The sequence below is a fragment of the Littorina saxatilis genome, linkage group LG1 (genome assembly GCF_037325665.1).
Source record: "Littorina saxatilis isolate snail1 linkage group LG1, US_GU_Lsax_2.0, whole genome shotgun sequence".
In the NCBI taxonomy this organism is placed as follows: Eukaryota; Metazoa; Mollusca; class Gastropoda; order Littorinimorpha; family Littorinidae; genus Littorina; species Littorina saxatilis.
Genome location: NC_090245.1, coordinates 77,432,358 through 77,448,722, shown reverse-complemented (window position 1 = coordinate 77,448,722; position 16,365 = coordinate 77,432,358). Strand labels below are relative to the sequence as shown.

Below are 16,365 nucleotides of genomic sequence, written 5' to 3'. Positions count from 1 at the left end.
GAACGGGTGTTTGACCATGAGCAGGGCCTCACCCGTGCCTAGCTAGCAGCCAGTGCACAAACAGGTTGCACACTCGCTACAGCACCCTAGGGCTGAGAGGCACCAGGTAGCACAGGGGCAGTGGAACCATGCAGCTTTATTATTTAACTAAATCAATATCTTTCAAACACAGTATTACATGCTGACATGTCCCTTCCTTTAATTACATTACTATGCACAGAAGATGTATTTCTGTGATTATGATCAACCATTCAAATAGCTTGCCTCTAAAAAAAAAAAATCATGACACTCACAATTCCCCCTTTAGTCTTTCATCTAATTTATTCCATGATCCTGCCTCTCTAAACATACAATTAATTCCGTAGCTCCCCACATAACCTTAAGTTACTAATAGGTTGGAAACATGTAACATTTGTACAACTGACAAAAAAGCTTGTCCCTTCCAGAAGTAACTAATTCAATGATCCCACCTCCAGTCCCACTTGTGCATAATATATGGTTACTACACAATATTGGCAGTTAACACAAACACATCTGAATTCAAAGACACTTACATCAAGCACCATTAACACAGCAAAGAATGTAAATATTTCCGATTCATTATAATCAAGAGGATAGGCATGCACTTTGCACAAAATCAAGATTAATCCAACTGCCCAAGTGCCCCTGGTTTTCCTGCCATGGTCAAAAATCCTTCCTTCTCCCTGCAATTCCCTCTAGCCGCAAACCTGTGTACTAGAAGGCTTGGCACAGCATACATGTCAAAGAGCATCAAATAACAACAACAAAAGTTAACTTAACATAAAAAATAAAAATATTCAAATGGCAAGTATATGAACATGGATGTCTCTAGCAAGCCTTCTTTTGCCTCCTTGTTTCAATCTTCATTTCTTCTCTTTCTGTCCATTTCCAAAAGTAAAATGTTAATGGTTTTGTCATGTGTGCCTTTGTAGAATGATCATGCTTGTGGTTAGATAAAATCAGTTACAGAAGAACTATTACAGTTACACATTAACTGTGTTCAATTCACATCAAATGACATGACCACTCTACATCAACAGAAAAAAGGTTTTGTATTTACCTGTGATGGTCAAATATGCTACATGGGATTGCCACAACTGCTTGCATGAAGGTGTCAAATCAAGAGAAAGGCAGAAAAAAACAGCATGTCTTAAAGCACACACAAATCGCCTCTCAAGATTAAAAGACTGCAAGCCCCTAGAGAGGTCCCTAGAAGGAAGATGAACTGTCAGGAAAACCTCTCCATCTTGGATGAACCAGCCAAAAAAGCAGAACTACAGACAATCTGACTTGCTTTTGTGTCCTTAGAAAGTTACCTTCTGTTACTAATAGGCAGTGTTGTTCTCAGGCCCGAAGCTTCGATCAGTGACGTATACTTTTTGGATCTGATGCATTGGTCTAACCATCTGATAGTTCTGATATGCAGGAGGCCTAACCGAAGAATCTTTTATAGCCCGCAGATTTGGATCAATATACTTGTCTTTTTTTTATGTGAGTCCAACTGACCTATTGTCCTACGAGTATGAGAACACTGAATAGGACCCACGATCCCAATTCTTCTATCCATAAACAACTAACACTCTGCAGGCCAACTTTTTGTGACTAGACGGATGTGTGATACGTGAAGCACCAAAACACTGTAGATCAGCTTTCTAAGACCATCTCCGGAAGGCAGTGAACAAAGCTGACATATCTTTCTTCCTGCAGCAACTTACACAAATTCTGACCTCTTGTTCCTCAAACAGTATCACAACAAAATTCTGAAAAGCTTTCAGCAGAACGCAGATTACCCAGATGATACAAGCCTTAAAACACTGCTCTCCATAAAAACTCGCACCTGTCAACAGCCCAAGCAAAGGTACCAAAGAAAGGGTGAGAGACAAAGGTAATGACAAGAGCTGTGGCAATTTTCCCATGAGCATATTTGCACCATCTTCAAAAGACAAAGTAATAGCATGTGAATAACTTTACCTCCTTCTGTAGTGTTTGCTTCACGCATGACGGGAGAAGTGAGGGTGATGGTGCATGAAGGGTTGGGTTCCTTCTCCGCCGTGACAATGATGGCTGCCTCCTCCACACAGCGTTTCACTTCGTACTTGTCTTCAGTCACAGTCTGCAAACATCAAGTGAACAATGAAAACTTTGTAATTAAGCAGCACCTCTAGACCACACTCAAATTACACTGCACACTTAAAAACAGAATTTAGTCAAACTAAAAACCCCTCCTGTTTGATCATTATCCACTGATCCTGTGATTGTTCTATGCATTGGTTAATTGTTGTGATTTGCCTTACACTTTGAATTTCTTAATTGAAGGTGATGTAAGACAACCACTGAAATGAGAAACCGTTCACGCATCATACTGAAACCTTACTTCACTTTCACAATTTTGCAAAGAGAAAGAGAGAGAGGAGCAAAGATGACAGGGGGTTTAGGGGACATACAGCCAGCTGTTTTGGGAGGCTGTCAGCCATGCGTTCCAGCAGAGTGCGTGTGGGTTTCTCCGAGCACAGCACCACCAGGTTGACGTTGAGGTCTCCGTGCAGCAAGAGTCCCTTGGCCAGCACGCCCACTCTCATCACTCCCTTCAGCACGCGGTTGGTGTTCGCAGGTTCCTCCTTCACCTTCTCCCTGTTACACAGTTGTATAGAGATGCAGCTATAGTGAACGCTTTGCACTTCAAACTAATGGTAAATCTCATTCCTTCTACTTGTTACACAGTTGTACAGCAATTGGTCTATGATGAATATTTTACATTTTACACTACCAGTTAGTCTCCTGCATTTCTTTCATACTAAGACATGAGAAAAAAGATCAATAGTGCACACTTATATTTTTTCTTGCTACATTGCCGTGAGCTCTTGTGAATAGGGGCGATTAACAAGTGTTCATATCATGATCTCAAAACAATCAATAAATATCCTTCTCACTGTTAGAAAATGTACCTACCGTGATCTCTTTGCACTTCAACCTATTCATCTCCTTTCCAGGTTATTCAAATCTAGGGAAATTGAACCACAGTGAACCCCACATTTGAAACTAATCTCTTGTCTGTCAAACCTGTCAACACTACTTCCTACATGACACCAAAGACCCAGTCTTCACATTTATAGATATTGTGTGACTTTCTTGCTTTTTTTTGTCTACAGCAACAGACCTCCGAAGTAATCCAGCCATTATAAACAATTGGTGGCTGATTGCTTGCCATCACATTTTAAGATGTTAAAATATGAAGCCTCACACAGAAGCTGTAGATCATAAAAACATCACTTACGTCTGTTTGGCATCAGTAGTGGCTTCTTCTTTCTTGATTTCCTTTTTCTCCTCTGGTTTTGGTCCATCACTGAAATCAAAATGTATCCAAGTGCACTTTGCTACCCTAAACAAAGTCATAGCAAAACGAGCCTAGCACAATAACTAAGGGAGTTTAACACTCGATTGCAGACAACAGAAAAGAAATGCTCAAGCCTTGTGCACTTTGCACAACACAGACATGGGATTCAGAAAAAGTGATAATTAAGGAAAAAGGTGGTGGGGGCCGCAGAAGGCCCCCAGTAGGGTCCAGGGGCAACGCCCCTGGTCGGGGTCTGTCGCCCCCAGAAGCTGAAGGTTTTTAGTGTTTTAGACACACAAAAATGGCCCTGAAATGCATATTTCAGCTTAATCATAGAGCTTCTATATCAATGGCAATAACAACAATTCAAACAGCAGGGAAACATATGAAAGAAAATTGATTATTTTTTTTACCTCACCGTGAATTAAAGCAGAACTGTTTTCCATTAGTAGAAAATAGTTCAATGATACAACTTCATCGAGCCAGTCGAATCTCCAGAGATTTTTCTTGTACTTCTGCTGGTCAATTTCCCGGGCTAGAACGGTTTCGTCTCGCTTTAGCTTCCTCATCATTTTGGCAGGTGGCTCGAAGCGATGTAAAAATGGCGCCGAATCATTCTCATACGGTATGCTTATACTGAATCCCCGATAGCTACGTTGAAACGGTGACTGTAGGAGACAAAGAGCGCGTTCCCATACGGATCGACCAGCAACAGTCTGACCGTTTTAGGAACCAACCGTTCAAGAATAGTATGGAATGGAGCGTCGCGATCAGCGGACCGGCCGAAAAACTTGGGTCTATACCTACATATACCCCAAAATTTTCTCAGCGGATTTGCACGAATCTCAAGAATGATCCCTGGAGCCTAAAAATTTACGGAATTCCGTAAATTTACGGAAGAATCCCATGTCTGACAACACACAGTCTCAAACTAGTATCCAAAACAAGACAACATTCTTGACACAGACATAACAGGTCTAACTCCATCAATGCAAGAGAAACAAAAATCCTAACACACAACGAACAAACTGAACTTAAAAACAAAACAAAAACAAATTAAAAGTAAATTGGCAAAAATTAATGCAGCTCCAATGAAAACTGCTTTCAAAAAAAAAATCTGCATTTATGTAATAACAGACCTGTCAGCCAAGACATCAGACGTTTGTTTGAGCGCCCTCTCGCAAGCAGAAACAATGGTCTGCACTGCCTGCAGCTCCACTTCTGTAGGGTAAATAGCAGCATGTTTGGCGTTCACATGCCTATCATCTGAGGATTCAGGTTTCCTGATCTGCAAAAAATAAACCTTACTGTGATGAAAAGGAATACAGAAACTTCCAATCAGACCATTTTAAGACCATATGAAATATTACTGATGGGACTAGCATTACTCTTATTAGCCTTCCATTTCACTTGTGCTGGCAAATTGATTTGATAACAATCGCCATCCATCTCATCTGCCTTGTAAGCTGTTCTTCCCTCTTATCAGGACAAGTCGGACACAGAAGGAAAATCCAATTAGTAAAGATCTCACCATGGGACCTGGTCCGGCGCCGAAAGGTCCCCGTGGTCCCATCATGCCCATGGGTCCTCGGTGCATATACTCCATGTCATAGCGGCGATGTTGTTCCCAGTACATCTCCTCTTCCATCCTGAAACAACATTAATGCACTTGCTTGTTATTACCATGTCCAGCTTTTGTTTGAATAATGCATCATCAACAGTCCAAAAAAAGTTTCATGCTCAAGCATCATTCCTGCTGTCTGCTCCAACTCCTTACTAAGCATCTCCCATGTTCCAGATTTACACAGATGGCTCCCTTTCTTTATTTGGTGTTTAACGTCGTTTTCAACCGTTCAAGGTTATATCGCGACGGACAGATGCCTCCATGATCAACAAGAGAAAATGCGCCAGCTGGCCACCCGTTTATACTGACGAACACGGCTCATTACTTACTGATTACTCAGGTGAGCCTATCATCATAAATCACTGGCAAGCTAAGGTACGATAACTTTTGCAGACCTGCGGTTTCATTCATAGAAATCCGGTGTGGAAATTCAAAATGCATGCATAAATCCATTGACACAATCTTGCAGCATGCTGGAAGCAAAAAAGGGCTAAATGAAGAGAACAAATCCCGGATATCCTTACCTCATTTCATCCCTCCAGCGGTCTTCCTGTTCCCTACGGCGCCAAAAATCTTCCTTCTGTGATTGGCGTCGCAGTTTGTCCTCCTGAACCTTGCGGGCACGGATGCTTGGCTTCACTTCCACCTGGAGGTTGGGATCCACCTTTTTCTGTGGGATCAAACAACTTCTGTCAATGATGCTGTACTATGCAACAAACTATTGTGTACAGTCATGTCTGTTTAGGTTTGCTGGTGTGTATATATATATATCTGGTCATTCTGTTGGGATAAAGGGGGGGTTCCCTCTGTCCTCTCTTGACAAATAAAAACTTTCTTTAGACACAGGCACAGGTATCCTTAAGTCTGACTGAAACAGCAGAGTACAGATAATACCTGCCTTTGCCATTTAAATCCACTAACACCACATCATCCTAGTGAAGATACTGGTTATTTCAATCTTCTACTATGTTAATCAAAATCAATTTTAGCAGCACTCAAGCAAGACGAACAGCAGCACTCAACCAATCAGATAAATCTTTATACCAACCTTGTACTGCAGACGATGGCGGCGTCCTTTGAGATGCATCTCCTTGGCATTTGGATCGTTGAACTTGCACTCACACAGCTTGCAGTTGAAGCTGACAGTTTTGCCCTGTTCATTGCGCACCTCCTCAATATACTCATGACCTGTGGAAACATATTAACATTGTCAATTATCAGAATATAGACAAATAAGCTCCTTCTTCTCATCTAACACACTCAAGCAAAGGAACTGGGATATGTGAAATAGTCCATAACAGTTCAGAAATTCTCCGCTTCAATCTCAAATTTATTCCAACAGTGCTCCCTCATAACTCACAAACGCGTAATTTCAGACAAAAGTTTGAAGATACTCGTGTGCTATTTTATGCACCCCCTTCTTCCCCCGGAGTTCTCTCTCACAGTAAAATGTAGCCAACTAGACATAAAACAAAAGGCAAGTAACTCTTGGCATCAATGAAGAACTTAACATGTGCACGGATCACAATTACAGATGAACAAAATGGTGTAGGAAACTTACCAACAGGAGCTACATCCTTTTCACCCAGAATGTTCAGATGCTCGTCGTCTTTTACTGAAAAAATAGACAAAAGCAGCAGTGAGAATAAGTTTGACACAAGAATTGTCAAATGATGGAGGGTAGATAGGATGGTGGCATGAGAATTCTTTCATAAGAAACCACCTCAACATTTACATGCATATCATGTCAACAGTAATAGAATTCCAATTCACATCGACCATATTTTACAGCTAACAAGGCGATACCGCACAAAAGCCGTACCCCTTATGTTTTGACACAAAATTGTTATTCACTCGCGTATTTAAAGCTGATAGCAGCAGATTAGGTGTAGTGTTCAGACTGCAGTAAAATAGATGCGATTTGTTTGCAGAAAAAGACAGCTCTCGCACATACACACAGCCCAGACTTACAATCATCTGAAGAAGTCTGCATGGGTTCAGCAGGTTTGGCAGCAGCAGCTGGTTCAGGGGCCGCTTTGACCTCTTCAGTCTTTGCGCCAGTGGTCCTGAGGGTTGTACCACCTGTACACAATGGCACAAAGTCAACATGCATCCATAACAAACCTGTTAAATTTATGTGAGATCAAAAGTACAAAACTGCAAGTACACCCAACCCAACCACTGCCTTCTTGTCTAACATGCTTTCTTTTCTCTTCTGATACAGTGGAGAAAAGGTTTATCCGTGTCAACTTCGTTATTTCAATTTAAACTATTCATACATTTTGTTTTTTTAGTGGGTTTTTTCCCTGTATGTTCTTTACTGAGCAAGAAACCCTGGACTTTTCCTCTACATTGGGAAAAAAATACTTTTAACTTTGATTACAGTCTGTCCTTATTATCCTTCATCTTAATCACAATCTATCCTGAAACTCACCAACAAATGTGATTTTTGGCGTGGCGACCACCTTCTTGACTATGTTGACAGAGCTGGTGGTGCTCTTGGCAACAGTTTTGTTACCAGCCCCAACAGCGGAGATGGTAGAAGACGTGGCCTTGGGAACAGAGACAGTGGAATTGCCTGTTGTTGTGACTAGGACCGGGTCCGTGGAAGGAATGGGCTTTCCCAGCTTTGTGTGCAGCTTCACCACCTGGAAACAAATGGCAGGATTCAAACCAAGAGCTTATGTTCTTTAATCTATCACAAATGGCGTATTTCTTTCTAGACAATAATGTTATTTTTATCTATTAGCTCAGTACTTGAAATGACAGAAACTCTGCATCATATTTTAGAAATACTGACTACACGTGTTGCAATCAATCAGCTCTCCTTTGGCTGTTTACGGTAACTGTCATCAGCCTACCCTGGTATCCTGTCCCTACATCGTTTTTCTACACCCAGCCAGTGAAATGTTGGTTACAAAAGGAATCAATAAGAATCAAATATGTAACTATCCACATAGACATGCAGAATCTGCATACGTGTATAATTATCTCTCATGAAAGTATGCATAGTTACCAGCCTTGTCATAGCTGCAGTTTTCAAGTACAGTACCTGATGTGTGTAAGTGTGTGTAAAATGTATCACTCTAAAAGCTACCTTCTGGTGCTTGGCACCCCTGATGTGAGCTGCGTAGGCATCAGCGCCAGTACAGGTAACATCGCACAGCTCACACCTGAGCTGATTGTGTCCTCCTCGTACAACAGGCGTCGCTGCCCCCTTCATCGCCGCTTCCTTCTTCTTGTGCTTCTGGCCTTCTAAATGCTCTCTGTAGGTCTGAAAGTGAAAGAGCAACACTTTTCATCTGACAAAGTTGCTTTCAGTCTTAACTCAAAAATTCTCTAATTCTGCACAATGTCTAAATGTTTAGTGGAACAAGGATAGACAAACTATCTCAAACCAGGACGCCACTGTATGTAATACAGCTCTATCAGTATCAGGGAAATAAATGGAACAAGGCCTTTTTGAAAAGAAGATAAGATGAGGCAAAGTCACATAAATACAAGAAATTCCTCCGAGGTAGGAAAAACACCCCCGTCAAAGGGAAATAACCTCAGTTGGTGGCAGTGACTGAGTGAGAATGGTTATTTCCCTTTGACCATTAAGATGTCCCTCTATAAGTCCTTGTATAATTTTAATCCACCAATAACTCCCTAACTGTGTGTTTGACTGGTCCCAATTTTTGTAAGGACCGTCTCAGGAATGTATAGAACCTGTTCACCAAGTTTGGTGACGATCGGTCCGTTCATTCTTGAGATCTATATGCGAACACAAACAAACAAACAAACACATGGACCGAATCCAATAACTCCCTAACCGTGTGTTTGACTGGTCCCAATTTTTGTAAGGACCGTCTCAGGAATGTATAGAACCTGTTCACCAAGTTTGGTGACGATCGGTCCGTTCATTCTTGAGATCTATATGCGAACACAAACAAACAAACACATGGACCGAATCATATACACACCCCTATACCGGGGGTGTAAAAACACAGCGTTCTTACCTGTGGGCCAGCACAGCTGATTTTGCAGACGTCACAATAGTGAAGCTGGGGTGTTTTGGGCGGGCCCTTTGGTTTGGCCTTGAAGGGCTGGGTTCCTGGTTTCTTGGCTGCCCATGTCCCGATGGCCTTTGCAGCCTGTTGCTGCTGGTAGTAAGATGAGGCCGCTGAGTACACAGCTGCATCGTAACCTGGGACAATGTCTTAATGTATAAGACATGAACACACAATAAATAACTGAACCAAAACAACACACAGAGCACAGTATGTAATCGACAGCTACACTCATACTACGTTGCAATAAGCTGACAAAGTAATTCCTTTCAGTATTAATGTAAGACATTTCCAAACAACTCCTCTCTCAAACAGAATACTTGTAATTGGCAAGAAACCACACAGACTCAACGCAAAGTTAAACAAGAAGAGCAAACGCTCGATCGAGTCACTTTCGCAGTTCTGAATATTATATGAGGCATCAGATGGACAGGAAGAAATTGCTATTCACAACACAATACAGATGTAAATAATTTGATGTAAAGAATAATCCTATAAAGTTTGAATCAAATCCGATGAATAGTTTCAGAGATATGATATTTCAATTTTTTTCCTTCAAGACATACCTGTGACCTTGAAAAAGGTCAAAGGTCACCAAAGCAGACGTCAAAGTGTAGAGGTCACTGGGAGTCACGTTCACATAAAATTTGAGCCCGGTCACTTTTATAGTTTCCGAGAAAAGCCCAACGTTAAGTTGTGTGTTGCCGAACAGAAAAGGGTAGTTATCTCCCTTGTTTTTCTGATAACGTTCGTAAAAGGCTACAGATGTAAATACTTTGATGTAAAGAATAATCCTACAAAGTTTCAATCACATCCGATGAACTTTGTCAAAGATATAAAATGTCTAATTTTTCCTTTGACGCTGACCTGTGACCTTGAAAAAGGTCAAAGGTCAACGAAACCATCGTTAAAGTGTAGAGGTCATTGGAGGTCACGACTAAACAAAATATGAGCCCGATCGCTTTGATAGTTTCCGAGAAAAGTCCAACGTTAAGGTGGTGTCTACGGACGGCCGGCCGGACGGCCGGCCGGACAGACTAACACTGACCGATTACATAGAGTCACTTTTTCTCAAGTGACTCAAAAACCTCACACACTCACTAGCTGTGCCAAACCTACATTTCAAACTGAACACTGTTGCAGCCCTGAAAGTAAAAAAAACAAGAAGGGCAAAGCCCATACGACTCACATGCTTGACCTTGACCTTTACATGACCTTGACCTTCAGGGTCAAGGTCAAATAACTAAACCTAGCAATGACATCATACACTAAGAACTGCTTTACACATTTTTCCTACCAAAATACATGTGACCTTGACCCAAGGTCAAGGTCATCCAGGGTCATGCAACACAAAGCTGTTAATTCAAGACATAGGAAGTACAATGGTGCTTATTGGCTCTTTCTACCATGAGATATGGTCACTTTTAGTGGTTCACTACCTTATTTTGGTCACATTTCATAAGGGTCAAAGTGACCTTGACCTTGATCATATGTGACCAAATGTGTCTCATGATGAAAGCATAACATGTGCCCCACATAATTTTTAAGTTTGAAACAGTTATCTTCCATAGTTCAGGGTCAAGGTCACTTCAAAATATGTATACAATCCAACTTTGAAGAGCTCCTGTGACCTTGACCTTGAAGCAAGGTAAACCAAACTGGTATCAAAAGATGGGGCTTACTTTGCCCTATATATCATATATAGGTGAGGTATTCAATCTCAAAAACTTCAGAGAAAATGGGAAAAATAGCTGGTTTTTAGGCAACATTTATGGCCCCTGCGACCTTGACCTTGAAGCAAGGTCAAGATGCTATGTATGTTTTTTGGGGCCTTGTCATCATACACCATCTTGCCAAATTTGGTACTGATAGACTGAATAGTGTCCAAGAAATATCCAACGTTAAAGTTTTCCGTCCGGCCGGCCGGACGGACGGACGACTCGGGTGAGTACATAGACTCACTTTTGCTTCGCATGTGAGTCAAAAATGGTGCAGTAGCCTTTGGCTAGTGATTCTGAACATTTACTAGCCAGAGAGCAAGAGAGCAAACTTTACTAATCGAACCAACAATCTGTTTCAGCAACTTAACTCGCCAAGTAGATGAACATGTCTACTCGCCAGTTACATGTTTCTACTCGCCCTTGCCAGAAAAATACTCGCCACTTTCAGGCCTGTGTTGACAGGTTTTCTATAACTCAAAGAGCTGAACACAAAACAGTTGATTTTGACAAAAATTGTCAAGCAGTTAAAAAAATACAAACGTTTTAGTGTCGGATTGTGGCCTCAAATCATAAAAGTGGTTACATGGGCCAAAGAAGGCAAATGGGGAAAGCTGGTCGCTCTACCCAAGGAGTCAAATTTAGGTGGTTTGAGCAATTAATGCAGAAGTTTACAAGATATTATATTGATCTTTGGGTATTTTAAGCAGGCAGATATGCTGAATGCACTCGTATCACCAGAATGAGGTTGCGAGTTCAGCTGCTAATTTGCAAAAATTACATGATATTACGTTGTTTGTTTATTTTTGCAATTTCCTGCACTGCTAAACACACCTTATAAACAGAATAGCCATTGACAGATATATTGAAGGTTGTGTGAGTTACAGTAAAGAATTAGTTAATGAAATTGATATAGTTTTCATTTAAATTTGCATGAAGATTCATTCTGTTATCTCTTGTCACAGTAATATGTAACCATGAAACTTAGAGAAAACAATCCAACATAGTTTCTTTCATGAAAAAACCACAATTCTATTTCTAAGAAACAAAAACCATTTGAATACTGCAGTTTACAGAAGAAAGCATGATAACCGTGAATGTAAACTTTGAATCGAGCGATGTATGCCAACGAGGCTCGATGATTCACTGCTAAATCTTCCAAATCTTCCGGCAAATTTCTCGAACAACCTTTTAACTGCGACAATCCTTCTGCGTAAGGCAGCTTTTCTGACTGAACAAGTGACAGTTGTTTTCCGTGTGCCTTCATAATACATATCATAGTACCGAGTTCGATTTGAACTTCGAACAACATGTGGATAGCTGCCTTCTTGGATTTCGTCTTCGAGTCAAATCTGGTACATTTTTTTTAGATGGTCACGTTGTGACAACTGCTCATACGACACTAATACTGCATATTCGAGGCTGTGAGGCATACTGAATGTTAGGAAAATGAATAAAGAATACATCTTTCTGAGTGTGAGTAAGATCCGACCAGGTAAAGTGAGGAAATTCACGTTTTGAAATCTGTCTTTCTTTATTTGGTGTTTAACGTTGTTTTCAACCGTTCAAAGTTATATCGCGACGGGGAAAGGGGGGGGATGGGATAGAGCCACTTGTTAATTGTTTCTTGTTCACAAAAGCACTAATCAAACAAGAAGGGCAAAGCCCATACGACTCACATGCTTTACACATTTTTCCTACCAAAATACATGTGACCTTGACCAGGTCATCCAAGGTCATGCAACACAAAGCTGTTAATTCAAGACATAGGAAGTACAATGGTGCTTATTGGCTCTTTCTACCATGAGATATGGTCACTTTTAGTGGTTCACTACCTTATTTTGGTCACATTTCATAAGGGTCAAAGTGACCTTGACCTTGATCATATGTGACCGAATGTGTCTCATGATGAAAGCATAACATGTGCCCCACATAATTTTTAAGTTTGAAACAGTTATCTTCCATAGTTCAGGGTCAAGGTCACTTCAAAATATGTATACAATCCAACTTTGAAGAGCTCCTGTGACCTTGACCTTGAAGCAAGGTAAACCAAACTGGTATCAAAAGATGGGGCTTACTTTGCCCTATATATCATATATAGGTGAGGTATTGAATCTCAAAAACTTCAGAGAAAATGGGAAAAATATGAAAAATAGCTGTTTTTTAGGCAACATTTATGGCCCCTGCGACCTTGACCTTGAAGCAAGGTCAAGATGCTATGTATGTTTTTTTGGGCCTTGTCATCATACACCATCTTGCCAAATTTGGTACTGATAGACTGAATAGTGTCCAAGAAATATCCAACGTTAAAGTTTTCCGGACGGACGGACGGACGGACGGACGTCCGGACGGACGGACGGACGGACGGACGGACGTCCGGACGGACGGACGGACGGACGGACGACTCGGGTGAGTACATAGACTCACTTTTGCTTCGCATGTGAGTCAAAAATTGCTCCAGGGGCTTGCAACGTAGTACAATATATGACCTTACTGGGAGAATGCAAGTTTCCAGTACAAACATTTCTTACATACTGCTTGACTAAAATCTTTACAAACATTGACTATATTCTATACAAGAAACACTTAACAAGGGTAAAAGGAGAAACAGAATCCGTTAGTCGCCTCTTACGACATGCTGGGGAGCATCGGGTAAATTCTTCCCCCTGACCCGCGGGGGGTACGTTTTGAAATGTTCAAGAACATTTGACCCAAAATATCTGGGGGACCAAAACACGCACGACCTGTGACTTTTAGAGAAATCTCTCCTCCGATTGGTTGCAAATGTGTTATTTTTAGACGTCTCGTTTTATGGTACAAGCGATAGCAAAGAAAGTATCCAAAATGCATCTTGCTCATATTGGTGCCACCGCTTCACTCAGCACCCGATTTATCTCTGATTTTCTCGGTGGATTATTGACTAACATAAAAATCAACTACACAGTAATGTTATACAATATTTCCTGAACAAAAATCATGCAGATGACATACAAGTTTACCTGGCATTTTTGTTCAAAGTGACCAACCCATGCTTTTCACCATTTTTCCGACACTCAGCGGTGTCTGTTTGGCATAGCTACACTCACAGCCATCCCTTGACCAAGCTCACCAAAGAAAAAAATGGTACCTACTTGTACCTGAAATGGAGGACTGAGTGGTGGTGGGGTTGTTGTAAGCAGAAGTGTATGTGTTGACCGCAGGAGTAGACGCTGCCGAGTAAGCGTAACTCTGGCTAGCAGTGGTCACCTGAACAGCTGGCGGTTTGGGCTGCGATGCCGGTCTCTGTGCCGTGAAACCTGCAGCCCCTGTTGTGAAGACTGGTTTGGCTGTGTAGAAATCAACTGTACAGCATTACTGGTTACACTGTATCTAAAACTGGTCAAATCAATCAAAAATCGCATCTCAAAAAGTCTCATTCAAGATGTCTCATAAAAGATTGTTTACCTTTAGTTTAAAAGAAAGACAAAGAAAAAAAAAACGACAATTAAACAGGAAAAAATAGGAATCTCAGTTACTCAGTATGAAAAATAGAAACAAATCCAGTATTGGTTGAGAAAGTTGTTTCTCACTGAAACATTGAGACAAACTTTCCCATGTGACAATGCAGATCGATCAATCACTAGCGAGGGGCGTCCTCACATGTGGTCCCTGTCCATGTGTGGAGAAATTGATCGATACTGATTGGCCTATTATGTCATTTGGGAAAACTTGCCACAATGTTTTCAAGAGAAACAACTCCTTCACAACACTTAAAATCCCAACAGTTATTTTTGGACACAGTCTATTCTGAAAACTGAAGAACATTGTACTCCTCAACAATACTTTCGTTGTCACCGATGTAACATTGCATGTTTCCAATGATTATCCCTCCAAACCTGAGCAAAGAAACCATACCCGTCTGATAATGTGCTTCTGCAGCAGTATATGCTGTCGCTGCTGGTGCCGGTTGATAATACGCTTTAGGCTGATCATAGCTCACAGCAGGCTGCACATAACAAACATTGATGCAAGTTTGTTTGTTTGTTTGTTTGTTTATTTGTTGCTTAACGTCCAGCCGACTACGCAGAGCCATATCAGGACGAGGAAGGGGGGGATGAAGGGGGCCACTTGTCTAGCGATTCCTGTTTACAAATGCACTAACCCATTACTTGTGTCCCAGCAGGCTTTAGTAAAACTAAATTAATACCTACTGGAAGATTACCAGTTTCCAGTATGTTAAAATAGGCTTAACCTATCTACTGCTGGACTTACATCAGAACACTAACAGATTAACTATACATGAATCGCGAGACAAGCGGCAAGAGAAGAGATTTTTGGAAAAAATACAGGTGAATGAGCAAGAAGGCAGAAAAAAGAAAAGAATTCATGAAGAAAAAGAGAGCATGACAGGAAAGAGGAACCAAAAATCTACCTAACAGCAAACTAGAAAGCTCCTGCGGTTCCAAAAACAGGAGGGGCTTTTAATTTCATAACCGCAGTGCCCCACTGCGGGAATTGATGCAAGTAAGTATCATGAAACCTACCATAACTTTTGTGTGTTAAAAGTGTATCATTACCTGTCTACTTCACAGTTTGTGCATTGGGCATCTGAGCAATGTTCAAGCTGGAAACTGCCCAATGAAATCTCCTGAACAACAGTTAATTAATAATGTCCTTAACCTTTAGCACTCCACATATTTTTCTGTATTCTCTCCCCTGCAACAGAGTTATCTATAATTGGCTTTGAACGTGACACTGCCTACATTAACACTTTCGCGACGGGAGGTGACTAAAGTAGTAACAGCGCTGACACGCCCACGGACGGGAAGTGACTATTTTAGTAACAGACATACAAGGTACACGACTCGTGATTGCTTCCCGGTTTTTGAAGCTTGCAATAAATTGAGTTGTTTCCCTTGATACACGTGACTTGCTCTCCGCCATCTGCAAATTAGAGAAGATTTGAGTGGTTTTTTCGAACAAAAAAAATCGAAGGCGAGCCTTGTCACGGGAGGAGATTCTCCGGATGTTGGATCTTGAGGATCCTGTAGATCATGATTCCGACGTGTTGTTTTCGCCTCAAGAAAGCGATAATAGCAGTGATATTGAGGAAGAAACAGTCCTGTTGTTGCTAGTATGAGTCGGCAAACTACACGTGGTAGGGTTGTACTGCATTTATCTTCGAATTGTGTGGTTGCAAGGGGGGCGTGGCAGCACTGATAACAATGGATGGTTGGAGCCTCCTAATCATTTTGGAAATGTTCATAGGTGTACAGTTGGGACTTTGTTGTGAAAATGTGACTTATATTCAATATGGATTACCTAGACATCATTTGGTGAGTGTCAGTTTTGTTTCATTTGAGTCAGGATGCTGTGCAGGGTTCGACACTAGCGGGGGCGGGGGGCGGAACGCCCCAGAGTTTTGTGTTTCGCCCCAAACATTGCCGAAGCTTGGGGCCCACTCCGCCCCAGGATAAATTCCAACAATGACAAACCAAAAATTCTAATGCCAGCAGAGCCAATCACTAAAAATCGCCAGTCAAAGTCGTCACTGAAATTTGCGTTACGATCAATGCCGCAGTCAAGAAAAAAACACATTCAAATCGTCGAAGGACAATGTCGTAAGGGAAATAACTC

General features: G+C 41.3%; 1 protein-coding gene across 7 annotated transcripts in view; it reads right to left on the bottom strand.

Annotated features, from left to right (window-relative positions):
* LOC138980202 (zinc finger RNA-binding protein-like) overlaps nt 1-16,365 on the bottom strand; it is a 30,612-nt gene that overhangs the window by 8,152 nt on the left and 6,095 nt on the right. For 2 of the 7 annotated variants that reach the window (XM_070353044.1, XM_070353050.1), the window contains exons 3-16: nt 14,644-14,734; nt 13,881-14,090; nt 8,981-9,180; nt 8,077-8,253; nt 7,414-7,627; nt 6,951-7,061; nt 6,541-6,594; nt 6,028-6,167; nt 5,504-5,649; nt 4,887-5,004; nt 4,495-4,643; nt 3,296-3,364; nt 2,466-2,652; nt 1,993-2,134 (exon numbers count right to left, since the gene is read on the bottom strand). In XM_070353044.1, coding sequence (XP_070209145.1) covers nt 1,993-2,134; nt 2,466-2,652; nt 3,296-3,364; nt 4,495-4,643; nt 4,887-5,004; nt 5,504-5,649; nt 6,028-6,167; nt 6,541-6,594; nt 6,951-7,061; nt 7,414-7,627; nt 8,077-8,253; nt 8,981-9,180; nt 13,881-14,090; nt 14,644-14,734 — 2,008 coding nt within the window. The remainder of the gene's footprint in view (nt 1-1,992; nt 2,135-2,465; nt 2,653-3,295; nt 3,365-4,494; nt 4,644-4,886; nt 5,005-5,503; nt 5,650-6,027; nt 6,168-6,540; nt 6,595-6,950; nt 7,062-7,413; nt 7,628-8,076; nt 8,254-8,980; nt 9,181-13,880; nt 14,091-14,643; nt 14,735-16,365) is intronic. The other 5 variants (XM_070353063.1, XM_070353057.1, XM_070353079.1 and 2 more) reach the window with 5 other exon arrangements.